The sequence below is a fragment of the Excalfactoria chinensis genome, chromosome 2 (genome assembly GCF_039878825.1).
Source record: "Excalfactoria chinensis isolate bCotChi1 chromosome 2, bCotChi1.hap2, whole genome shotgun sequence".
Classification (NCBI taxonomy): Eukaryota; Metazoa; Chordata; class Aves; order Galliformes; family Phasianidae; genus Excalfactoria; species Excalfactoria chinensis.
The window spans coordinates 114,800,986-114,827,744 of NC_092826.1; the positions used below are offsets into that span (position 1 = coordinate 114,800,986).

Below are 26,759 nucleotides of genomic sequence, written 5' to 3' on the forward strand. Positions count from 1 at the left end.
TGCTGCCACCACGTTCAGCGGGACAAGCAATATGGCTTCCTCTGGCCTCATTCTCCTCCATGGGCTTGGCTTGCCTGCTCTACATGACACATCTCTGCAGGAGCGGAGTGCAGGTGTGTGTGCATGCCAGGAGAAAAACTGTGGGTTCCTAAAAGCAAACGAGGGCTCCCATACATTCAGATGATTTCTATAAAGTGAAACACACATTTCTGCATGAAAGGCATGGTTTTCCACACATTTCAGAACTGTAAAATGTAACTGCAGCACTTGCAGCTTATCCAGAACCTTCCTTCCCTAGCGTAGGGATGAGAAGAGCAAGGGGAAAGGGCCCCAGGGTACAGGCCCCAGCCTGTACCAGCCATCGCAATGAAGTGCACCGCTCTGGATGCTGGCAGCACAGCTCCAACTCCCGGCAGGCAGAGGTGGGCCACGAGATACTGCCCTCAATCACGAGTGAATTACAAAAAACGAAAGAGCAACAAATCCAAAGCAGAGACAGAGCTCATCACTGACTTGGCAAGGAGGGACAACCTTATTGTGACAGTTTCTTTTTACACTGTAAAATTTGACCCAAAACAGGCTAGACAAGCCAGGAGCAGTTAGGGCAGTTAGAGAAGGGTGGGACGATGCACAGGGTTGCCACGGCAACCAGCCCACCAAAACCAAACACAACCCTTAACAGAACTCTTGCAGTTGCTGCCAGAGCAGACCCGAAGTTCTCTGCTGCTCTCTGCAATGAACTGCACCGCTCTGGATGCCGGCAGCACAGCTCCAACTCCCAGCATGCTGCACAATGACATCGAGGAGCTGTGCAAGAGCATGATGAGGCTCAGCATTAACAATAAGCAGGTGTGTACCAGAGATGCACCTGACAGTACAGGGTGGGCCAAACACAAAGGGCTCACACCCAGGCTGTCTGAACCAGTGAGACAAAGGGTGACCCCTGCTGCTTATGTGTGTGACCCATCCAAGTGTGACCACTGAGCCACATGGGGATCGCACTCAGCTCGGCCAGGGGCTGGTAGATAGGGATGGGGAACAGAATAGGCCCCGCATAACCCATGGGGAAATGGTTTTGGTCCTGCTGCGAAAGATGGACACTCACAAGTCCACGGGGCCAGCTGGATTGCACCCGAGAGTGCTGAGGGAGTGGGCGGATGTGGCTGCCAATCCACCCTCCATCACCTTTCCACAGTCCTGGCTAACAGGGAATGTCCCGCTGGACAGGAAACATGGTGGCCAGTTATGAGCGTTGTCCCCCAGGTATTGGTACTGGAGCCCCTTCTAATTAACATCCCTATTGATGATCCCGACGAGGGGATTGAGACAACCTCAGTAAATCTGCAGAGGGCATCAAGTTTGGAGGGAGTGTTCATCTGCAAAGAGGGAGAAAGGTGACACAGAGGGACCTGGATAGACTGATCAATGGGCCAGGCTAAACTCTATGAATTTCAATACAGCCAAGCATTGGGTCCAGCATCTTGGTCACAACCAACCCAGGCAACCTTCATATCTTGGGGAGGAGAGGCTGGAAAGCAACCATATGGAAAGGGACCTTGCTGTACTGACAGACAGTCGGCTGAATGTGAGCCAGCACTGTGCCCAGGGGGTCAAGAAGGCCAGTGGCATCCTGGCTTGTATCAGGAATGGTGTGGTGAGCAGGACTAGGGAAGGAATCCTGCCTCCATGTTCAGCACCAGTGAGGTCCCACCTTGAGTACTGAGTTTAGTTTTGGATAGCTCTGTACAGAAAGGACACTTCAGGTGCTGCAGCAGGTCCAAAGAAGGGCAACAAGGCTTGTGAACAGCTTGGAGAATATGCCCTATGAGGAGCGACTAGAGGAAGTGGGGCTGTGTAGCCTGGGGAAGAGGAGGCTGAGGGTAGACCTTATTACTCTCTATAAATACATGGAAGGTGACTGCAGTGAGCAGAGCTGGTATATTCTCAATGATAACAAGTAACAGGACCAGGGGAAATGGCCTCAAGTTGAGCCAGGGGAGGTTTACATTGAATACCAGGAAAAGCAACTTTACACAAAGGGGGGGTTATGCACTGCAGGGATGGTTCAGTCACCATCCCTGGACATGTCTAAAAAGCATTTGGATGTGGTGCTCAGGGACATGATTCAGCAGAGGGCTGATAGAGACAGTATAGTACGGTTAGGTTGCTGCGTGACTTGATGATTTTTAAGGCCTTTTCCAACCTGAGCAATTCTATGATTGTATGATTCCAGACTCCAGAGGGTAACGAGGCCTCAAAACAGAGATGTGACCTAAATGGACGTCCTGTGCAAAAACTAGCAGACCAATCACCAGGAAATAGCCAACAACCACATCCACCTCAGCACATGAAGCGCAAGCTCTGCAGTCGGAGAGTGCACAACAACAGCACCCAAGATGGGCAATCTGCAGACAAAGTGCAGGATGACTTGACACCAGAGGCCAAGAGGCGAAGAGGTCCATTTGCAGCATCTCCACAGACAAGCAGCATCTCACCCATCAAGTCCAACAGGAATGCTGATGAGCAGGCTCAGCTGAGCTGCACTCCAGCCACAACTTCGGGTGCCCAGCACGAAAAAAAGCGAGAAAGCTTCAAGGCAGATGGCCTGAATGCAGCCAAAGCGGAGAAATTACACCTTGAACTGTTGCTGCAAGAAAAGGTTGAGGTCAAGAAAGCACCAGGGAAGTGTAAACAAAAAACGAAACATCTGGAAGTGCAGAAAAGCAGAAAAAGATCCTTCCTGGCCATGGATGACTGCTTTGCAATTGAAGATCTGGCAGATGAGGTCATCCCACCAAGGAAAAGGATCAAACGAGCAGAGCCCACATTGCACCGGGGCTCCTTCCCTGGCAAACTCTGACAGTCGAAGCTGCACAACCAGCTGCAGCAGCTCCCATCGCTGCCAACCCTGTAGCATGCCATGCTGCAGGTGGACAGCCCCTCTGCCAGTCCTGCTTGCTTCTTCAGCCTAACCACCACTGAAGGACTCTAAAAGCAGACAGGCTGCACAACAACATGGCAGCCACAGGTCATTATGTAATGCCAGTTGCAAAACTGTACTGTTAGACAGTCTCCTTTCCATGTGGACATGATAGTTCATTTACTCTGTGATACCTATAATGACCAAGGAATCATTTTCCATCAAAACCAAAGACATCAGATAAAACTATATTCGTTTCTGTAAGTGCACAGAGAAAACTCTTACCTGATATAGATCTGTAGGTATTTATATCCACAAACTTGAATAGCAAATTCAGGTGATCCATGTTGTTACTGTATAGTGTCTATGTATGTGTACGTATTTATTTCCATAAACCTGAATAGCAAAAGTAGGTGATCCGTGTTGTTACAGTGTCTATGTATGTGTAGGTATTTATTTCTATAAATATGAATAGCAAACTTAGGTGATCCACGTTCTTATAGTGTCTACGTACGTATATGTATTTATTTCCATAAACTTGAATAGCAAATTTAGGTGATCCATGTTGTTATACTTTCTATGTACGTGTAGGTATTTATTTCCTTAATCCTGAATAGCAAATATAGGTGATCCATGTTGTTAGAGAACACCTTCTACTCTGGTATGTACTTCTGAGTTTCTTTTGCAGGGGGGATGAATTTTAAAAAGCCATTATCTTCTTCTTTTCTTGAATAAAAGTTTAACATTCAAAAGCTGTGTTTGCACCATGAATATTCTGCAAGGGGGAAGAAAGACTGCAATCCTTCAAGCCTGAACATTCTTTTGCACTCAGTTTCACCTTGCTCAAAGGAAAGTCGCATGGGGCAGGGTCACCTTCCCAGCAGCCATCTCTGCCCTAAACCCTACATTCACTCCTCAACAGAACAGCGTGGACAGCAGAATACCAGGAAAACCTCTCTTACACAATGTTGTACTACTGATAAGACGTCTTACACATTTCAAGAAGAATGCTAACCCAAAAGATGGAGCATAGTTTATTTCTGCTGCCCCGCTATCACTCCATTTAATAAAAAAGATTTTTAATAACAAAGATCCACTTGTCAGTTTTAGGGTCCATCTTCTAAAAATGGCACTGCTCAAATTAAGACAAGCCTACCTCTCAACACCTGCGTTGCTCCATCTAAACTTTCTGTTTTGAGAAAAATTTCTGCAGCATTATTAACAATTTGACATCTTGACGCCAACTTCTCTGGCCCAGTAAATCCTTTCAGAACTGTAAAATGTATCTGCAGCTCTTGCAGTTTATCCAGAACCTTCCTTCCCTAGCGTAGGGATGAGAAGAGCAAAGGGAAAGGTCTGAGAAAGCCGTGATACTCACGAGCACAGACTACTTACACAAAACACAGATTTCATTTGGAGACACATTTGTGCACATCACTTCAGTAACACGATCCAAACTGGGAGTGAAAAAGAAAGAAACTGCACAGGAAAAACTGTCATGAACAGCAGTGGACTCTCAGATTCGGTAGGCAAATAACCCAATATCCATTGTTCAACAGCTCCCGCCACACCATTACCCATAATATTATTTCTACAGTCAAACATTCCTAGAATTTAATAAATTCTGTCATCTGTTTGAGTTTGCTCACGTTCGTATATTACTATCCTTACCGCCAGGCATCAAAAATATGAGAGAAAAGACTCTGATATTCACAAAGGGACGATGGCCTGAAAAGCACTTCTAGAGCTCCAGGATGTCTGAACTATTTATGAAAAGGCACACAGGATATCCTACGCAGCATATCCAAAGTTAGTTTGGCCACAGCAGTCAGTCCAAACACTTCATCCTATCTCATTTTCTGCACAACTTAAAACCACTTCCCCTCGTCCTGCTGTTCTCTACTGTTCCAAAGAGTTGACTCCCCCCCAGTATACAGGCTCCCTTTACTTAGCCTTTCAAGGCTGCAATCCGGCCATCCCACAGCCTTCTCCAGGCTCAACAAGCCCACTCCCTCAGCCCATCTTTGTAGGAGAGGTGCTCCAGCCCTCTGATCATCTTTGCGGCCCTCTTCTCGACCCTCTCCAACTGCTCCCTGTCTTTCTTGTACTGGGGGCTGAAGGCCTGGACTCAGCACTCCAGATGCGGAGTAACAAGGGCAGAGTGGAGAGGGACAGTCACCTCCCTATCCCTGCTGGACAACCCTCTCCTGATGGAGCCCACGATACCCTTTGCCTTCCAAGCTGCAAGAGCACACTGCTGGCTCACGTCTGGTTTTTCAGCCACCAGGAAACACTGGATACCAAGACAGCCAGAAAGACTAGATATGACAGCTAAGAAGCCGGGCGGGATGCTGGATGAATTGGGTTGAACCCACGGTGCAGTCAGGAACACCTGATGGAGATCAGCTTGTTACTACTTGGGACTTATTTCTTGTTTTCGAGAACACATCCACACATGAAGATGGTTCCAAGCAAAGCACAGGAGAACAGCTACATCAGAAAAGAGCCAAAGTCAAATGGGAAGGGATTTTACCAAGGGAATCCTAAGCCGCCTGGCAGGCAGAGGTGGGCCACGAGATACCACCCTCAACCATGAGTGAATTACAAAAAACGAAAGAGCAACAAATCCAAAGCAGAGACAGAGCTCATCACTGACTCGGCAAGGAGGGACAACCTTATTGTGACAGTTTCTTTTTACACTGTAAAATTTGACCCAAAACAGGCTAGACAAGCCAGGAGCAGTTAGGGCAGTCAGAGAAGGGTGGGACGATGCACAGGATTGCCACGGCAACCAGCCCACCAAAACCAAACACAACCCTTAACAGAACTCTTGCAGTTGCTGCCAGAGCAGACCTGAAGCTCTCTGCTGCGCTGCTGCCCATTGGCCCCGCTGTTGGCCAGCTTCAGCACCAGGGCAGCAATGTCATCTAAACTGAAGAGCAAGGAGAGAGCGGTGCCCCAACCTGTACCAGCCACCACAATGAAGTGCACCACTCTGGATGCCGGCAGCACAGCTCCAACTCCCGGCATGCTGCACAATGACATCGAGGAGCTGTGTGAGAGCATGATGAGGCTCAGTATTAACAATAAGCAGGTGTGTACCAGAGATGCACCTGACAGTACAGGGTGGGCCAAACATAAACGGCTCATACCCAGGCTGTCTGAACCAGTGAGACAAATTGTGACCCCTGCTGCTTATGTGTGTGACCCATCCAAGTGTGACCACTGAGCCGCACGGGGATCGCACTCAGCTCGGCCAGGGGCTGGTAGATAGGGTTGGGGAACAGAATAGGCCCCGCATAACCCATGGGGACATGGTTTTGGTCCTGCTGCGAAAGATGGACACTCACAAGTCCACGGGGCCAGCTGGATTGCACCCGAGAGTGCTGAGGGAGTGGGCGGATGTGGCTGCCAATCCACCCTCCATCACCCTTCCACAGCCCTGGCTAACAAGGAACGTCCCACTAGACTGGAGACTCTAATGTCATGGCCAGCCATGAGCGGTGTCCCCCAGGGCTCGGTGCTGGAGCCCCTTCTATTTAACATCCCTATTAATGATCCCGATTGCACCCCAATTGGGAAATCTGTTGAGAACCTGAAGGACAACTTGACACCACTGGCAAAGAGGAGCAGATGCTCAACACCATTCACAGCAGCCAAAGCAGACAAAGTGCAAGTCGAAACTCTGCAGCAGCCCCAGAAAGCACCAGGGAAATGCAAACAGAAAACAAAACATCTGCAAGTGCAGCAAAGCAGAAAAAGATCCTTCTTGGCAATGGACGATCCCTTTGCAATTGAAGATCTTGCAGATGGGGTCATCCCACCAAGGAAGAGGATCAAAGCACCAGAGCCCACATTGCACTAGGGCTCCTTCCCTGACAAACTGCCAGCCTAAGCTGCACAACCCCTTGCAGCCAACCCAGAGGGAAAACAGGCCTCAAAAGAGAGATGCTACATAAAGGGACGTGCTGTGTACAAACTAACAGATCGACAACCAGGAAGTAACAGCCATCATGCACGTCCAACTCTGCACGGGAAGCAGAAGCTCTGCACCCCAGACGGGAAATCTGCTGAGAACCCGAAGGACGACTTCACACCATTGGCCAAGAGGTGCAGATGCTCGCCACCATTGGTAGCAACCACAGCGGCCGAGGTCCAGCTGACAAGTCAGAAGTCCTCTCTCTTGCCAAACAGTTCCATGCACGTGCACAACTCCAAAGGTGTATTTTGAGTCTGTCCACATATTCGTTATCTTTCCTTGTGCTAATTCCTGGGCTCGGATAAGCACAATTCTTCCCCCTTCTGGGCAGAGGTCCCGGCAGGCAATGCTGCAGACTCAACCACCTTATTTTCATTAACAATCGCATACCTTGCTACCCTCCATCCTCTGCGCGCTCAGATGGGGACATAGCTGCACCCATCTGCATACTGGTTTTCTGCCCTCTCTAGTGGAGTCTCCTTAAGATCCATTTGGCTGGAGTAGACATTTCCTATAGTCTCAATGCAGTCATGGGTAAATGGGTCACCCTCATCTCCACTGAGGATGTCAGCTGGGTTAATGATGTTGGACACCACCCAACCACGCCAAGAAAGGTCCTCAGTTTTTTTGATGGCCGTGGTTCACGGGTTTGGAGCATTGCCTCTTTTCTTTCTGGTCCCACTGATGGTTCTCTGTCCATTCTATGCACTCCTCTCAGATTTCTCTGGCTATCAACAACTCATCTGCGTACTGCAGCAGGATACCTTCTCCTTCAGGTCGGTGCCAGAGCTCCAAGACCTCAGCCAGCTGGATCCTGAAGATGGTAGGGCTATTTCTGAATCCCTGGGGAAGACTGTCCAAGTTAGCTGCGTTTTTCTACTTCTTGATGGAGTCTCCCACTCGAGGGCAAACAACCTCTGGCTTTCAGGTGTGAGGGGGATGCAGAAGAGTGTGTCCTTGAGATCCATAACTGTAAACCAAGACAAATGCCAGCCCAGGTTGGTTAGTAAGGTATATGAATTAGCCACTATAAATCCTGCGTTACATGATTTATGGTTCTCAAACACTGTACTAACTGATATTTCCCATCTGGTTTCCGTCTTGGGAGGATGGGGATGTTATGTTCAGATTCACGCTCTACCAGTAATCCATTTTGGATCAAATTATCTATGATCGGCCCGATTCCTTTTCTCTCCTGTTCTCTGAGTGGATACTGTTTAACCCTTACTGGAGTAGCCTGTTCATTTAGTGCAGTCACAATGGGGAGCGCCAGTTTTGGCTCTCCCTGGAGGATCTGTTGCCCATACCTCGAAGGAAACTGATGTGCTTATTTCTGGGGGTATCGTGATTTCCATTTTCCCATGATTTGTGCAGGTCCCAGACACCTGAGAGATATTTCATCCCGTACCTCGAACTGCAACCTTCCTTTCTCAAAGGTGATTTCTGCTCCCATTTGTTTCAATAAATCTCGACCTAATAAAGGCTTAGGCCAATTTGGTAGGGATAACAATTGATGCACTCCCCCCGTTTTACCCAATCTGATATACACGGGTTTTGTCAAGAATGCCTTCTCAGTATGGCTGGTTGCTCCAGTAACCTGTAAATAAACAGAAATGAAAGGTAAAGGAAACTCATTTAGTACAGGACACTTTGCTCCAGCATCCACCCTATTCCCCTGGCTTGAGCTTATCTGCTAGGGGAGACCAACCTGGTCCCCATCGGTCCCCTGATAAAGGGGCCAGGCTGGTGTTCCACCGAGGTGTTCTGTCATTGCTCAGAGGACACTTCCTCTGCCAGTGTCCATACTGTTTTACAGAAGGCGCACTAGTCTGGCAGAAGAGAGCCCCAGCCCTCCCTCCTCCTTTCCACTCCTGTCAGACACTCAGGTCTAACAGCATTTTTAACCTGCTGCCACCAGGGCTTTTCTTTCCCATCTCTGCATACCCTCCCCCCTGTTAGAGAATACCCTGCAGGCTATTTTGATATGTCCTTCCAAATTACATCCCTCAGGGCTCCGGATCTGCTGTAGCTTATTGTGAACTGGGGGAGCGGACTGTCCACACTTGAAGTGCCATTCGCAATAGGACTCCCAGGAGGTGATGGCGAAATAACGCTGTCACTAGTGGGCTCCTCCCTCCTTCTGGGCACCTGGTAGAGGTCTGGGAGTTCTTTCAGTTGCTTCAATTTCAAACACCTCAGCCCCATTCTGCAAGAAGAAGAACATCTGTGAATTCCCCGCGTAGCAACAACACTAACTGCAATATGGTCTTCTGTTTTAGAGTACCATTCAAAACCCATTTTTCTCCAGCCTCCAGCTTAGATAACAACCACCATTCACTGCAATACTTAATCCAGGTGTTCTTCTTTAACACTCCTGCTGTTTCACTGACAACTTCTTTCAATGGGAGAGAACTCATCCCAAAGAAGTTGGGGAAAGAAAACTGCCTGGCAAAGGCTTACTCGTCCCCTGCCCCATTTATACAACACTTTACAAACAATTCTCCTTTGCTGTTTCTGGTCAATTTCCTTGCAGGACAGTGAAATCCTGCACTCAGGGCTCCACACTCGATTCACAGCAAGACTGTGTCTCATTCACACATCACTCAGCGTCACGCTTGCTCACTGAAGTCAGAGAAAGGGGTGAAACACAAGAATGCTTCAGCAACCATTACTCCAATTACTATTCCTGTAGCTACTCCAAGTACTGCCCACACTATCAGATCCAAAACCCAATCATTTCCTTCAACAGCTCCCAGAGGGAATACGGGTAGCCAGACTTCTAGAGTATGGGGGAGTCCCGCTCACAATGGCGCTCTAGCCCGCAGTAGGACTCTGACCCACAACACCAAAACTGGGATTCAGAGGGACTCAAACCCCCTTTACCTTAGCGAGGCTCTAACCAACAACCCCAAAGCCAGCGTTCAGAGAGACTCAAACCCTCCTCCTACCTTAGTCTGCTGCACAAGGCCGTGTCCATCAGTCTCAGGTCGCCGAGAAAAGGAGATCCGGGGGAACAGATTCCAGTGTGCGCTGGACATCCAAAGCCGGGATGACACAGTCCTTGATTGGTGAGAGTCCCATCTGGGGTGCCACAACTGACCTGTGGAACTGCACACAGACTCACAGAGGGTTGGAATTAAGGTAGTCATATTATTTTAAGATGCCACACCAGGGCATGAGGCTGACACTGCCACAACTGCACAACTACTGCCTCTTAAGCAGACAGATCTATCCCTCACCAATGCACCATCATTAGCAAGAAATGCTAACTCATCCTAGACAACGGGTCATCCAAAACTAACTAATTGCACAAATGTCTTCTAGCTCTCCCCTCCTTCTCAGACATGCGCTGTGTTTAGGTAGATCTTGTTGAATATGACTTCCCTTGTAGCGGATGGTCCGGTTTCTTATCTGAAAGCTTCAGACCTGGAACTCAAGGAATCTCCCACCATGCAAGGCACCATCAATAAGCAAAAGCCTTGCCCCTTTCCAGCAGACTCCGCCCAAGTTCTGTGCATCCCTTCTAAACCGCTCCTCAATCTCTGCCTCTGGAGTGAGTGTTCTTCCCTTGGCTAAATCTGTGGAATTCAAGCTAGGGCCAACCTTGTACATGTACAGAGGGCCCCCCTGTACAGTCCCTCTGCACAGGGACCAGCCAAGGGTTTCTGCCTCTGCTCGCTATCAGCTTCTCCTGCCCCATTACACCCAGTGGCACGCAAGCTCTGAGGCCGAAAGCCTCACTATTATGTTCTGATCCTAATTAGGATACAGGTCAATTTGGAAGAGTTATGCAGAACGGGACAGACTGAAAAACGTAGACTTGAGATGGCCAACAAAGCAGACAAAGATGCAAAATACATCCACGGAATGTGAAAGGATAACCATGTGCATTAGTTACACCTCTGCCTACACAGACATATTTTACCAAGCTGAGGAGCACTGCATTAATACTCTGGTAACTAAAAGTTTGAACACAATAGCAGAGAAATTTCAAGTTACTCTTTCTTCTCATGTAAAAGTCTCACTAACATCCTATTTGAATTCTCCTGTGACCTGAGCACAGCACACAGGTCTGTCCACTACAAGCTCTGCTCCAGGCTATAGTTAGAGCTTGGCCATATGCGCAGCTGGGAACTTCAGCCCAATTTATTCGTGAGCATTTGCAACAGTGTGTGCTATGGAATGGCGAAATGAGTCAGACTGCACAGTCTGACTCACTTCAGACATTCTTAACCTCCACACATGGCATATCACACTCCAGATCCCTGCAGAAGTTGTTAAACTCTTCACCTCTACTTTGCCATCGGCTTATTCTCTGGCACACCTATGAACAGGAACTACACGGGTATGAATGGAATTAGGTATTTCAATGACAACACTGATTCGCAGAAATTTTGGATGTTTCACACAAAGAATAAAACATTTATTAACATCTCAACAATTCCTCCAGGATGATCCGCCCTCCCTTCTCCTACTACAATTTGAAACGCCGTTTAAACCAACAAGCTTCTCTTCCCAACTTCTCACTTCCATCAAAACATGTGCGTTTTAAATTACCCTCAAACTACCAATGCTTTGAAACAAAATTGTGTCAGGTCTTCCAAACCACATCGTTCTGTTTTACCTGGAAGAAGCTCTCCACACCTGTAAAACCTGCAAACAAATATACATTTTGTCTCCCACATGGGGGGGAAAGACATCTATTAAGGGAGTTGCTTTACTTCTAACAGAGCTTCTTTCACCTACTAAGAAACAGTAACTTACACCCGGGGAAAACAGATGGATACAGTAGCTGACTTAGCAAAACTGTATCATTTTTGTTGCACCTTTCTCCTTTGGAACATTCCCTCATCCTTTCAGGCTCCTGGAGTTCCACTCACCCATTACACCTTACTTAGCAATGGAGTTTCTGTTGCCAGAACCCTACTGAGAATGTTGGTCAACAAACCTTTCTGAAGCTCTGATACACATCAAACAGACCAGATTCGTACAGCGTTCCAAGAGGGCTCAAGAAACATGAAGTATAAGACTGACAGTAAACCTGTTTAGATTGCCTACTCGTTAATACTGGCGACACAGAAATAAACTGTATTGACAGAAAGCTGGATTCTGATGCATCAGTTCCATCTTCCTAACTTCTGAGCAACGATGTGGGGAGCTTGCTACGCCTGCTAACGTCAGACCTGACTGAGACTGCATCACATCAGTTGAAGATGCCACTCAAGGGATGGAGACAAAACATTGCATCAACTTTGCACAGTTCCAAGCTAACCTATAATGTCAAAGAATAACCTCCACAATAAACAGGAACTATGGGTTTTTGGAATAGGGAATTGAAGGTCTAAGGGGCACACGGATGGGACAACAGCCTCACAAAATAAAAGAAATAAGACAAAAGAAAACATGCTGTTTCTACAGACTACGAAGCCACATGAAAACCCTTCACTTAGAGAAAGCAGAAACGCTCAACCAAAGTCTGAGATTCTCCATAAACTAGGACAGTTAAGATCCTAAGGATACAGCTTTTTCATCATCTAGTGATGCCACTAAAAACATCTATGTAAAGTGGGACGACCATCCAGAGATCTGCTGGGAAAGTGTCCTACCATCTGCATTATCATCAGTGTAAGTATTTAAAAATACAACTGAGGTCTGAAGCCTTGCTCTCAGTCGGTAAGGTACAGTCTGAACACAGTGGAACTGCCTTTGGTATTTTTTATTATTTTGAACAATGATTGCTTTCACCTCTAACCCTCACAAGACTTCAGCAATTAATGACTACTGAAACAGCCAGACCTTTCCTGCCCATTTCATATTCTCCTTAAGCCATTTTAGGGCAGATGTGAGCTCCAAGCTGTACACTTCTTCCATATTAACATTCACTGTCGTATGCCGAAGAAAAAGCTTTGGATCAGATATACCAGCAGCCAGGATAAGTCTCTCCCTTCCCGCTTGGTAGTCACTGCTATTCTCAGCTGCCTGGTCTTCACATCTGAAAGCGAATTTGCAAAAACACAGAATTATGCAACGTGCACACCCGGTGCCTCATGCTTTATATTGGCAACAAGATTACAGAACCATTACAGTAACGCTTTACGTTCCCTTCGCTTTTCACAGGTGCCAATTTCTCGACAAATTTCAGCTGCTTATTCTCAAGAACATACACACTTAGAAGAAGTCATCTTTTTTACCTATTTTACAGTGCTGAAACGTAATAGGATTTCAGGCCAGTGCAGGGCAGCTCTGCAGTTTTCACACTGCCTGAAAAAATGCTCGACTCTGGGCTGGCAAATGCAGGAAAAGAATGAAAATTGTTTCATGAACTGGAAATGGCACGGATGTTTTTAACGTGCTCAGGCCCAAAGGATTCCCCATGTTTGGCATGAGATCATCTGCGGAATACAGATGTACTAAGTTACACACCTGTGTTTAAACAAGAGTACAATTTATTCATTAAGTAACCCGGCAAAAGCAAAATAACCAACTCATGACATTGTCACCTAGTAGGGACTGCATCTCCAACATCTACATACATTCCCTAAAAGAAAACCAATCTCATTGTGGTGTTGCCTTTCCCTGTGTGCCAAATTAGCTGAAGAATATAACCGAGGTGTGATCAGAACTGATCTTTGGATGAGAACAACTCTCACATTCATAACGCTGCTCTGGACAGAGCTATTTTCCCAATAATTTGATCACTTTTAAAACTGAGACCGATTCTTGTTCTCTGACGCATGCGAGATACACATGCATTTTACAGGACACTGCCATTCGCACCTCATGTAACCAGTGTTCCAAACGTCAATTTAACATTCCCAGCAGAAAAACCTGCCAGAAATCAAATTGTCTGAGGGAATGCATTCCAGAAAGCACAACAAAGATCCTTTAACTCATCACAAGAACAAAATTAACGCATGTAGTCCTTGGGAAGGAGAGACGGAAAAGAAGACAAGAGTACTCAAGTTTGAGATGCCTCTACGCATCTTTCTTAAGGAATGCAGCCTTGCTGTGCAGTTTCACACCTTGATGCTGAGTCATCCCATCCCATGAAATCCATTCGAGGCATAACCCCACAGTTGAACTACAACACCACAACTGAGATATCAACCCACCCTGGTTTCCAAAATACACCTTCAGACAGGAAACACAGGCCAGCAACACCCAGCAACAACTTCTTTTCTGCTACATGTATAAAAAACAAAACCAAAAACACAAACTACTCGCTAACCAGTTTGCAAAAGAAGGATTCCAATAAGTTTACAAACAAGGATTCTCTCTCTCAACCAAGAGAAATTAACATCTCTAATTACTTACACGTCCACATGGGTAAGTACAACAACAGAAGGTTTGTATCTGACTACACACCTTTTCAGTATTATTAGAAAACTCTGAGTATGAGCTCCTGGACTTTGAATGTCACTGGCATTTGAAACGAGGAATAATTCAATGGCCAACAGCATCTCAACCTCAGACACGTAAAAAGGAACCGGCAGTATTTTGTGACGTAAATTTCCTTGCAACGGCGGGTAGCAACCCAACGATAAAGCAGCTGAGAATAAATGCAGAAATGCAAGAAATTAGGATAGCCAACACTGAATGTGGATCGGTTTTCTTCCTCACGTGGCTAAGAATGTGGGAAAAAAAAACACAAAACCTTAATGCCTTTTACTGCTCCATCTGGGAAACGGCCTGTTATCAGAAGACAACCAGAAGTATTTACTCACATCAGCATCGCGGTAAAATGTTACCTTTAACAACGACTAGCAATCATTAAAGCCTCACAGAGAGATCTAGTCTGCCCAGACGGACATGTGAAGGTGATGAACATTTTAAACGCGTCAAGGTTCGTCATCTGAAATTCTGAAATGGATCATTTCATTGAATTCCATTTATTTTGTGCCAAGCAGTATTCAGTAATTTCTATTTCCCAGTAAACATCCTGGTTAACTGGAATTCCCAACATCGACACAGAATGCTCTTTACTGCTCACAACGACCACTCTCACCCTTTTCAGACCAACATACGCAGCTGCTAACGTTACCCACAGAAACCAGAGAAGGACGTTTACAAAGCAGCTTACTTTTGTAGTAGGTTCGAGCTTTACTCCACAAACAACTTCTTCCCAAACCTGTGATTAATCCTCTAAGTAAGAAAAAATCAACAGCTATGTTTCTGGAAAGCATGAAGTCTACTGCAGAAGATGAGACCCCAAGGTTCTTGCTCTCAAAACAGGCTTTCAACAGCTTGTTAAAAACGCCGCTGTACTGAGAAACTTCCACAGCATCTGAAATGCAAAAAACAATATTGACCAGTGAACCCCAATGTAAACCTACCTGCAACCAGCCCACCAAAACCAAACAACCCAGCACAGCAGTCTACCAGTTGCTGCCATCTGCAAAACCAGAAGCTTTCTCTGCTGCGCTGCTGCCCATTGGCCCCGCTGTTGGCCAGCTTCAACACCAGGGCAGCAATGTCATCTAAACTGAAGAGCAAGGAGAGAGCGGTGCCCCAGCCTGTACCAGCCATCGCAATGAAGTGCACCGCTCTGGATGCTGGCAGCACAGCTCCAACTCCCGGCAGGCAGAGGTGGGCCACGAGATACTGCCCTCAACCATGAGTGAATTACAAAAAACGAAAGAGCAACAAATCCAAAGCAGAGAGAGAGCTCATCACTGACTTGGCAAGGAGGGACAACCTTATTGTGACAGTTTCTTTTTACACTGTAAAATTTGACCCAAAACAGGCTAGACAAGCCAGGAGCAGTTAGGGCAGTTAGAGAAGGGTGGGACGATGCACAGGGTTGCCACGGCAACCAGCCCACCAAAACCAAACACAACCCTTAACAGAACTCTTGCAGTTGCTGCCAGAGCAGACTTGAAGTTCTCTGCTGCTCTCTGCAATGAAGTGCACCGCTCTGGATGCCGGCAGCACAGCTCCAACACCCAGCATGCTGCACAATGTCATCGAGGAGCTGTGCCAGAGCATGATGAGGCTCAGCATTAACAATAAGCAGGTGTGTACCAGAGATGCACCTGACAGTACAGGGTGGGCCAAACACAAAGGGCTCACACCCAGGCTGTCTGAACCAGTGAGACAAAGGGTGACCCCTGCTGCTTATGTGTGTGACCCATCCAAGTGTGACCACTGAGCCACATGGGGATCGCACTCAGCTCGGCCAGGGGCTGGTAGATAGGGATGGGGAACAGAATAGGCCCCGCATAACCCATGGGGAAATGGTTTTGGTCCTGCTGCGAAAGATGGACACTCACAAGTCCACGGGGCCAGCTGGATTGCACCCGAGAGTGCTGAGGGAGTGGGCGGATGTGGCTGCCAATCCACCCTCCATCACCTTTCCACAGTCCTGGCTAACAGGGAATGTCCCGCTGGACAGGAAACATGGTGGCCAGTTATGAGCGTTGTCCCCCAGGTATTGGTACTGGAGCCCCTTCTAATTAACATCCCTATTGATGATCCCGACGAGGGGATTGAGACAACCTCAGTAAATCTGCAGAGGGCATCAAGTTTGGAGGGAGTGTTCATCTGCAAAGAGGGAGAAAGGTGACACAGAGGGACCTGGATAGACTGATCAATGGGCCAGGCTAAACTCTATGAATTTCAATACAGCCAAGCATTGGGTCCAGCATCTTGGTCACAACCAACCCAGGCAACCTTCATATCTTGGGGAGGAGAGGCTGGAAAGCAACCATATGGAAAGGGACCTTGCTGTACTGACAGACAGTCGGCTGAATGTGAGCCAGCACTGTGCCCAGGGGGTCAAGAAGGCCAGTGGCATCCTGGCTTGTATCAGGAATGGTGTGGTGAGCAGGACTAGGGAAGGAATCCTGCCTCCATGTTCAGCACCAGTGAGGTCCCACCTTGAGTACTGAGTTTAGTTTTGGATAGCTCTGTACAGAAAGGACACTTCAGGTGCTGCAGCAGGTCCAAAGAAGGGCAACAAGGCTTGTGAACAGCTTGGAGAATATGCCCTATGAGGAGCGACTAGAGGAAGTGGGGCTGTGTAGCCTGGGGAAGAGGAGGCTGAGGGTAGACCTTATTACTCTCTATAAATACATGGAAGGTGACTGCAGTGAGCAGAGCTGGTATATTCTCAATGATAACAAGTAACAGGACCAGGGGAAATGGCCTCAAGTTGAGCCAGGGGAGGTTTACATTGAATACCAGGAAAAGCAACTTTACACAAAGGGGGGGTTATGCACTGCAGGGATGGTTCAGTCACCATCCCTGGACATGTCTAAAAAGCATTTGGATGTGGTGCTCAGGGACATGATTCAGCAGAGGGCTGATAGAGACAGTATAGTACGGTTAGGTTGCTGCGTGACTTGATGATTTTTAAGGCCTTTTCCAACCTGAGCAATTCTATGATTGTATGATTCCAGACTCCAGAGGGTAACGAGGCCTCAAAACAGAGATGTGACCTAAATGGACGTCCTGTGCAAAAACTAGCAGACCAATCACCAGGAAATAGCAGCCAACAACCACATCCACCTCAGCACATGAAGCGCAAGCTCTGCAGTCGGAGAGTGCACAACAACAGCACCCAAGATGGGCAATCTGCAGACAAAGTGCAGGATGACTTGACACCAGAGGCCAAGAGGCGAAGAGGTCCATTTGCAGCATCTCCACAGACAAGCAGCATCTCACCCATCAAGTCCAACAGGAATGCTGATGAGCAGGCTCAGCTGAGCTGCACTCCAGCCACAACTTCGGGTGCCCAGCACGAAAAAAAGCGAGAAAGCTTCAAGGCAGATGGCCTGAATGCAGCCAAAGCGGAGAAATTACACCTTGAACTGTTGCTGCAAGAAAAGGTTGAGGTCAAGAAAGCACCAGGGAAGTGTAAACAAAAAACGAAACATCTGGAAGTGCAGAAAAGCAGAAAAAGATCCTTCCTGGCCATGGATGACTGCTTTGCAATTGAAGATCTGGCAGATGAGGTCATCCCACCAAGGAAAAGGATCAAACGAGCAGAGCCCACATTGCACCGGGGCTCCTTCCCTGGCAAACTCTGACAGTCGAAGCTGCACAACCAGCTGCAGCAGCTCCCATCGCTGCCAACCCTGTAGCATGCCATGCTGCAGGTGGACAGCCCCTCTGCCAGTCCTGCTTGCTTCTTCAGCCTAACCACCACTGAAGGACTCTGTGGGAAAAAAACATGCTTGAAACAAGCAAAAAGAACAGTACAGACTAACTGCTTTAACTTTCAGCTCTTAACACAGGACGTCTCTTTACTTACCACAACCATTTTGCAAGCCTGGCAAGTTCTGCAGAACTTCCAATGCCTGCCTGTATAAACTCTGCCTCAGGTACTTCTGCATTAGTGAACATAACAGGTGGCATCGACTGACGATATCAGCTTCACTGCATGGCCACAGCGCTGCATTGGTGATCCACTCTGACTCTGGGGCAAAGAACAGCGCAGTGATATTATCACGTTTTAAAACTGCTAAACTTCTGACATTTGGCCGTTAAAAGAGCACTATAAGCTGTAGCAGGAAACAATTCTCCGAACTTCATGTAACATGTCATTTGAGCTATTAGCAATTTGATCCATGGGACTAATACTTCTCTGATGTATTCTCAGAACATTAAGAGTCAGCCGTCATTAAATATTATCGTAGTGTAATGAGCTGTAAGCAGTGTATACAAAGATAGGTGCGTATATAGATCTGTAGGTATTTATATCCACAAACTTGAATAGCAAATTCAGGTGATCCATGTTGTTACTGTATAGTGTCTATGTATGTGTACGTATTTATTTCCATAAACCTGAATAGCAAAAGTAGGTGATCCGTGTTGTTACAGTGTCTATGTATGTGTAGGTATTTATTTCTATAAATATGAATAGCAAACTTAGGTGATCCACGTTCTTATAGTGTCTACGTACGTATATGTATTTATTTCCATAAACTTGAATAGCAAATTTAGGTGATCCATGTTGTTATACTTTCTATGTACGTGTAGGTATTTATTTCCTTAATCCTGAATAGCAAATATAGGTGATCCATGTTGTTAGAGAACACCTTCTACTCTGGTATGTACTTCTGAGTTTCTTTTGCAGGGGGGATGAATTTTAAAAAGCCATTATCTTCTTCTTTTCTTGAATAAAAGTTTAACATTCAAAAGCTGTGTTTGCACCATGAATATTCTGCAAGGGGGAAGAAAGACTGCAATCCTTCAAGCCTGAACATTCTTTTGCACTCAGTTTCACCTTGCTCAAAGGAAAGTCACATGGGGCAGGGTCACCTTCCCAGCAGCCATCTCTGCCCTACACCCTACATTCACTCCTCAACAGAACAGCGGGGACAGCAGAATACCAGGAAAACCTCTCTTACACAATGTTGTACTACTGATAAGACGTCTTACACATTTCAAGAAGAATGCTAACCCAAAAGATGGAGCATAGTTTATTTCTGCTGCCCCGCTATCACTCCATTTAATAAAAAAGATTTTTAATAACAAAGATCCACTTGTCAGTTTTAGGGTCCATCTTCTAAAAATGGCACTGCTCAAATTAAGACAAGCCTACCTCTCAACACCTGTGTTGCTCCATCTAAACTTTCTGTTTTGAGAAAAATTTCTGCAGCATTATTAACAATTTGACATCTTGACGCCAACTTCTCTGGCCCAGTAAATCCTTTCAGAACTGTAAAATGTATCTGCAGCTCTTGCAGTTTATCCAGAACCTTCCTTCCCTAGCGTAGGGATGAGAAGAGCAAAGGGAAAGGTCTGAGAAAGCCGTGATACTCACGAGCACAGACTACTTACACAAAACACAGATTTCATTTGGAGACACATTTGCGCACATCACTTCAGTAACACGATCCAAACTGGGAGTGAAAAAGAAAGGAACTGCACAGGAAAAAACTGTCACAAACAGCAGTGGACTCTCAGATTCGGTAGGCAAATAACCCAATATCCATTGTTCAACAGCTCCCGCCACACCATTACCCATAATATTATTTCTACAGTCTAATATTCCTAGAATTCCTAGCAAACAAGAAAAACATCCCCACAATGCCAAAGTTCAGAAGACTACTGGTCAGCAGGGCACAACAAAATACCTTGATCCAGATGGGCAACTGAGAAGGATGCAGACCATGAGAAGGCAAGAGACACATCCAGCCATTAAACTACAGGAACAGATTAGTACCTCATAAATAAATGACTCATTCTTTTTCTTCAAGTCAGGTGCCTACAGTCCAGTGTACCTTTATCCACTGCAGTGCTCTGCGATAGGAATTCATGACACTTATCCCAGCCCTTCCGATGAAAACTCTGTCTGCTTCATTACACTGGGCATGTTTTATCACTAAGAAGAAAAAAATACACGTTATTTTTGTTTCTACCAGTAAAAGAGCTTTAAAGAACTGACAGATCACAGCACTTGCACACATTTTCTGAAATATGGGGCACTAAGTGTCGTAGTTTTTTTTTTGTTTTTTTTTTTTTTTTTTTTTTTAAGTCTGACAACCAAAATTAGGGTAAAACACAACAGTTTGTCCAGACACTCTGTAACAGTACTTTGGTTTATCCATAAGATGTCTGGGCATGCAATGGCATAGCTTATGAACCAAACCATAACCACAGATACATAACCGTTGCAACCCCAATCAATTCCTTTTTCTGCACACAAGTATATGAAGTTAATTTGTGCTAATAAGTGTTGCACTTCAGAGTACAATCCTGAAAGACACTTTCTTGCCACTGCTCTGAGAACGTTCCTCATCTCTTAAAGATAATCAGTACTGTTTTCTCCTCTTGATATGAGAAAGCTCAAATGTGTAGTCCTCAGAAGGGGCAGTCCCTCAAGTTTAAGCACCATGTACTTCATCACAGAATTGTTTCTACTGATCATTCCATCTGTTTGGATTTGTGCCTAAAGAAATTCTGAATGCTGTATACAATCAAATTAACTGATACAAAGAAAACCTTCAGCATACATTTTGGCTTTGTCCTTTTAAAAACTCTACCATGAACAGGAGAAGCAATTCAGTGTTTACTTCAACTGAGTTTTACCTGCATCAGCAAAATCACAAAAAGGAACTCCTGGTCCGTCTTTCTCAGAATCTTTTGTTAATATTTCAGTGACACATAAAGACAATCTTTGAAGATCGTCAGAATGTTCACACGCAGTTCTTGCATTAACGTACAAAGCTCCCAACTTGGCCCAATCATTCTTTTCTTTGCAATACTGCGAAGAAAGCGAGTGATGAATATCAGCTAATTTGTTTCCAGAATACCAAACAGAAAGTATAATGGAATTCAAGAGATAACTAAGATATAATTAAGCAGAAAACAACAAGGATAACATATAATAATAGCCAGTGTCCTATGAAACGACTGAATGCATTCCGATGGCATTTTCCTCAACTACTCTTTTGGAAAAGAATCAGGCCAGACAGTCTGTATCAGTTCACGTGAAGAGTTTATAATGAAATATTTCCAACGATGCTATGATCAAAACCCAGTACTTTATCCTTTTTTCTCTCAAAGTTTGTATTTTTATTACATTTTTTCTCAAATCATTAAAATTCGATTAGCATCACCAACCCAGTTTCCTTTCACCAAGGATTACAACCTGAATCTTTCTCACAACGTGGACTAAAAATAACATGCGGTCCTTGTGAGACACTCCTTACTACGGTATAACTTTTCTGAGAGGTTCAGGACTCAGGCTATATTGATGTGCTATAATACAGTGGCACACACAAAAGAGTTAAATTTAAAACAAGTGCTTCAGGGTACAGATAACTGCAGCAGGCTGCAGTGCAAGGTCTGCAGGTAACCAACTGAGCTGAGATCAGCTACACACATGTCAACAAGGAATTACAGAGACTTTTGGGAACTGGGTAAGCAAAGTTGTAACCAGTCCTGATCCCCTCCTACTTCAACTTCAGCATCTGTGCAATAATACTTTGTAAACTACACTATAAGTGGACATAAGTAATCTGGCCTCCAATCTGAAAAATGCAGAGACTCAGCAAGTAAGCGAATCTCTAACATTTTCATATTCTTCAAAATAACCTACCTAGTGTCCCCAACCACATCCTTTAGTAATTTGCCTTTTTATATTAACTAGGAGCTCTATCCACTGAATAAAGTATTAAACAGTTTCTGGTGAAGAAGGATGCATCACTGCCAATTACAAGCACAACAAATAACTGCTTAAAATTATTAAATCTTTGAGTTGGGTGCAAGATAAAAGATACATGTAGGGAAATTAGAATAAAAAGTGACATCACAGCAAATCAAAGACAGTTTTTCCCTGCATGGTAACATTTCCCCAAAATAGACTCGCATAGAAATAGATTATCTTTACATTAAAAAAGACACCACAAAAATAGCTATTTTCCAGAGAAGTCATGGTTTCAGCACTCCAAAAAGCCTGAAACATGCACACACAGTACCTGAATTTCTGCCATTATCAAGTTCAAGTCCAAAAGCCAGTTGCTTTTAAAATGCATCTCCTGAAATCTTCAACAAGAAAAAAATATTAATACTTAATTTTAACACATCCTACTGAACTAAACCACAAGGAGGTGATCAGCCATTCATTATATTTGGACTAAAAATGATGTAATCTTTTATTTAATTTACTACAAATAATATGCATTCTGGACACTGAAAAGAGACGTTTACAACCATATCAAAACAAGACAGCACATGAATCTACAAATAAACAAAGAGATATTTTCACAGAAAATACTCCCTTGTCTCACTATAAACACGACTGAAAAGGTAGCAATAAGACTTGAAATACATTAAGTAAACGCAGACTGTATTGCATATGTTTCTGACATAAAGGTTAGAAAAAACAGCAACCAAAGTGCAATTCAACTTCCAATAGCTAGGAACACTTTATTCTGATGCTGCTGCCGGTACAAGAGATAAATAAATCACTTGTGTGAATAAACTCAGATGCAGAGCTGAAGCAGTAAAGATGCTCAGCTTTCACAGACACAAACTACTTCTCAGTTTAGTGCAGAAAACAGACACATACTGAGGTCACTTGGAAAGAGCAGTTCCTCTACAAATGAGAATCCTGGTTAATCAGAGGTTCAGGCTGTGATTACCAATTTCCCATACATATGGAAAGCAGCAAACAATTTTGAGGTTGTTTTCCCTTAAAACGGCATTTCAAGGGCTGTTGTAACACAGTAAATGCCACCTGTTTGGTTCCTCCAAGAATCAAAGCCTGTTGAATGAACTGAGTTTCTCAACTTGGGATGAAAAATAGATTGGGGCAAGCAACAGGGAGACACCAACAGGCCTGAAATCACACGTTCTGCTCAGCATAAAGCATAACCCAGCAGCACTGAAAAAAAACACCGAAGTTTTAAATAAGAATCTTTGATCTCTGAAACAGTACATTACAAGCAGCTGAGAATACAAGTAGCCACAACATGGCAGTATTTTCCTCCAAAACAATTCATCTGCATTGTCTCAGCACTATTAAAGCTTTCGCATAGATTTATAAAATAGAACTTCAGGCAGAACCAAACGGATACAATTATAAAATAGTTCCTTAAAGACGTACTTGGATTTTATGCTCAAGACAGAATCAATTTCCTGGCTTGAAACTTGCAATTGGTGAAGGAGTTTAATTATGTAGTTAAAATGTTCATACTCAAGAAACACACCAGCATCAATAAGCTGTAATATCAAACAGGGAAGAAAAGTAAGCAAACAACACAAATGTCAGCATGTTCATCATGTTAATTATCCCCACAGTATGAGTGGGAAGAACGTGTAACAGTGAATCTCAGCCAAAAACTAAGGGATTAATGGAACAAAAATTCAGCTAGCCACAATTTTACTTTTTAACAGTAACTTTGAAAGAATATTTAAGAAATATCTTTGGATGGTAAACCAGGCAAAGCATATAAAATTCCTACAAACAGCGGTGCAATCAAGCTCATACCTTACAAAAAGTACTGATCAGTGTAGGCACAGCATCTCTTATATTCCGGGAAGCCACACATTCAAAAACTTTCAGAACTACTTCTAAAGCTGGCTAATTTAAAAAAGGAGAGAGAGGAAAAAAAAAAGCTCAGTTAGTTTCATCACTTGATATCTTGTTCAACTAGAAAGGCAGCAGTTATTCAAACAGAAACTTGTGATTCTTTTTTTTTTTCCCCAAGAACCTAGTACCAAATCACAAGAAGTGCTGTAGTAGTCCTTATAAAAGAAAAAACACCGATCAACTCCCAAATGGAGAGACTTGGTCAAAGATTTCAGAAGTATTTCAAAGCCACTTACTAGTGTATTAATCTGTGCAGTTACATTCAACATCTGGAATACTTCTTGCAACAAACATTTCTTGAGCAAACAAATGAGAAGATCATTCAGCACTTGAAAATCAAAATTCTCACCAGGTGCAACTTCTCTGTAATACCTGACAAATATTTCAACTGAAAAAGCAATTAAAAATGTTTTACTCTGGGACAACTAATGCTATTTAAGCAAATTATTTCCTAAACCTTTAAATGCAGTGTAACAGCTTTTAATAATTCAGGATATTGTGGCATGTGACAGGATACGGAGAAACACAGGTACAAGGAAGGCACCTACCATGTTAACATTACTAAACACAGACTGACTACTCTGAAATACCTCACGTTACTGAGCTGAACTCCCCAGCTCCTGTAAGGATTCATAAAAGCTTAGGTGATTTAGAGCAGCAACAGAAAAATGCACAAAACAAGGCTAAAAGTGGCAGCGCACCACGGCAATGAGGCTTTTCCAAATGCAGTAGGAAGTAAAGTGCAGTGATGCCATGGTAGATGGTCTTATCAGCTGTTCCAGAGCCATTCATGGTAGACATATGCTGCAGCCCCTAAGAACTCAGTGTTATCTGCATTACAGCACTATTTCATCAAAGGAATACAGGACATAGCAGGATCGTATGTTCACAAAGGTGAACACACCCTCTAAGCTTTCAAAAACTTAGATACAAATAGAATGACTGCCCAGGCTAAAATCTAGTCCTTTCTGACTGAACTCAAAGGTTCTCACGGATCTGAATCAACTCTGCTCTCTAAAATGTGAAAACTGGAATTGTCTGGACATACACTAGTGTGAAAAGACTAAACTGAAGTTGTCTGGATGCTATAACAGCATTTCACTTATAAGAGCTTAACTCTAAAGTTTCTGGATTTGTAATGTTCGGTCAAGATGTTGAAAAGTGCTGTACCAAAATCCTGTTTGTTAAGCCTCCCAATTTGCCCCAATTACTCATATCTATTCTCAAGCCTAGTTCCATTCAGACTAAGTTCATTTCCCGGGTAAGTAAGATTTGTAACAATATCCTGAGATAACTGTGTGTCTAAATACCCATCCTTAATGTTCTATTTTGAACATGAATACAGATCGATTCCTCTAATATGAAAATTTCATTCACTGCTGCAACATCACCTGTTTTTCTCCTAAGTCTCTCTACTTAATTTGCTTTAAATAAGCTATGTATCAGATACACATAGAAAGCTACTGCTGTTACCATACCTGCACGTTTCAGAAGGCCCGACTCATTGATACTAATATATGTCTTAAGTATTGCCATGCAAATCTAGGAAAAGATTTAAAAGAAACATCATTAAATATGACATCAGTTTATGTCAAACTAAAGAACTACCCACAATCATGAGTTCTATAAGGAAAAAAGATTTACACTGCTTTTAACTGTTTAACCCACGCATGCTGATAAAAGATGCAAGAAGGTAATTGGGTCTGAAGGCAAATGCCGTGTCAAAGGAAAGCAAATCAAATAGGGAAATGACGTAGATGAAATGTTTGGGAAAGCAGCTGCTGGGATCACAACTGCACATGTGTGGGTATACATTCAGCAAACATTAACCTCAGGTTTGGGATACTCACACATTTTGCTATAGATGAAAAAGGAAAGACTACTGATATTACACCCTCAGAGTTCTGAATCAGAAAACAAAACAAAAACAGCAACACCCCTTTCAGATGCCCTCTGTCACTTGTGGAACACCTACAGTCTTTTTGAAAACAATTTAAAATAGGTCTTATATTTAAGATTACTTTGTGAAATAATGGAAAATCAAGAGATGCACTCTCCCTTCCAAACTTGTAAACATGTTATTACAGAACTGAGCTGTGCTTATATTTAAAGGTAACTTCAAGATTGGGAAGGACCCACTTAGTGAGTTTGTTACAGTAAATGAATTATAACAAGAGCATGAGGCAATGGCTTCTGGCCAAGATATGTTTCTTATTTTAAATAGCCATTAACCCTCACAAATGATCTAGTCAAATAACACTAAAATTGTACATTTTAATATGTAGATTATTAAGGTTATTACTTTTATTCTGAAAAACATACTGTTATTGAACTGGTCTAAGAGATCCCTTAGACCAGATGGAAAACTGCATAGAATCTTTGATCAATAACATGCACTGTTACTCTGTAATGGTTTAACTCATTTAATCCAAATCTACAATTCCAAGTGGCCAAGGGCATTTCCAAAACAAACTTGAACACATGCTTACAGCATGCAAGTTCCTTTCTTCAGTAATCTCTTATCCTCCTCCTTTGTACTGACACCCCCAAAAAAGCCAAGATTGCAACTGGAGCTCTGAATGTTCCAAGTATTAGTGAAATTGCTTGGAAAATGCAGTTGTAGTAGGATTTAATCATGGAATACACTCCACTACATGCGTAAAGAAAACAGACTGTTTACTTCATTTAAAGACTCTAGAAGGCTTCAGCTGATTGTTTTAATTTAAAGTTATTACTGAGTATACAGACCACATAAAATGTGCCAATCTCTGTATTTTGAGTTAATCATAATAAATTCTACATGAATATTTTCATGAAAT

General features: G+C 44.1%; 1 protein-coding gene across 1 annotated transcript in view; it reads right to left on the reverse strand.

The window, feature by feature from the left end:
• Positions 1–12,616: 12,616 nt before the first annotated feature.
• TOPAZ1 (testis and ovary specific TOPAZ 1) overlaps positions 12,617–26,759 on the reverse strand; it is a 30,272-nt gene continuing 16,129 nt past the window's right edge. Inside the window, exons 8-19 of the mRNA XM_072329561.1 lie at positions 25,419–25,482; positions 24,177–24,328; positions 23,839–23,931; positions 23,455–23,570; positions 22,325–22,391; positions 20,934–21,108; positions 20,126–20,226; positions 19,444–19,609; positions 18,151–18,315; positions 14,980–15,183; positions 14,265–14,448; positions 12,617–12,891 (exon numbers count right to left, since the gene is read on the reverse strand). Of these exons, the coding sequence (XP_072185662.1) occupies positions 12,678–12,891; positions 14,265–14,448; positions 14,980–15,183; positions 18,151–18,315; positions 19,444–19,609; positions 20,126–20,226; positions 20,934–21,108; positions 22,325–22,391; positions 23,455–23,570; positions 23,839–23,931; positions 24,177–24,328; positions 25,419–25,482 (1,701 nt within the window). The 3' untranslated portion in view covers positions 12,617–12,677. The remainder of the gene's footprint in view (positions 12,892–14,264; positions 14,449–14,979; positions 15,184–18,150; positions 18,316–19,443; positions 19,610–20,125; positions 20,227–20,933; positions 21,109–22,324; positions 22,392–23,454; positions 23,571–23,838; positions 23,932–24,176; positions 24,329–25,418; positions 25,483–26,759) is intronic.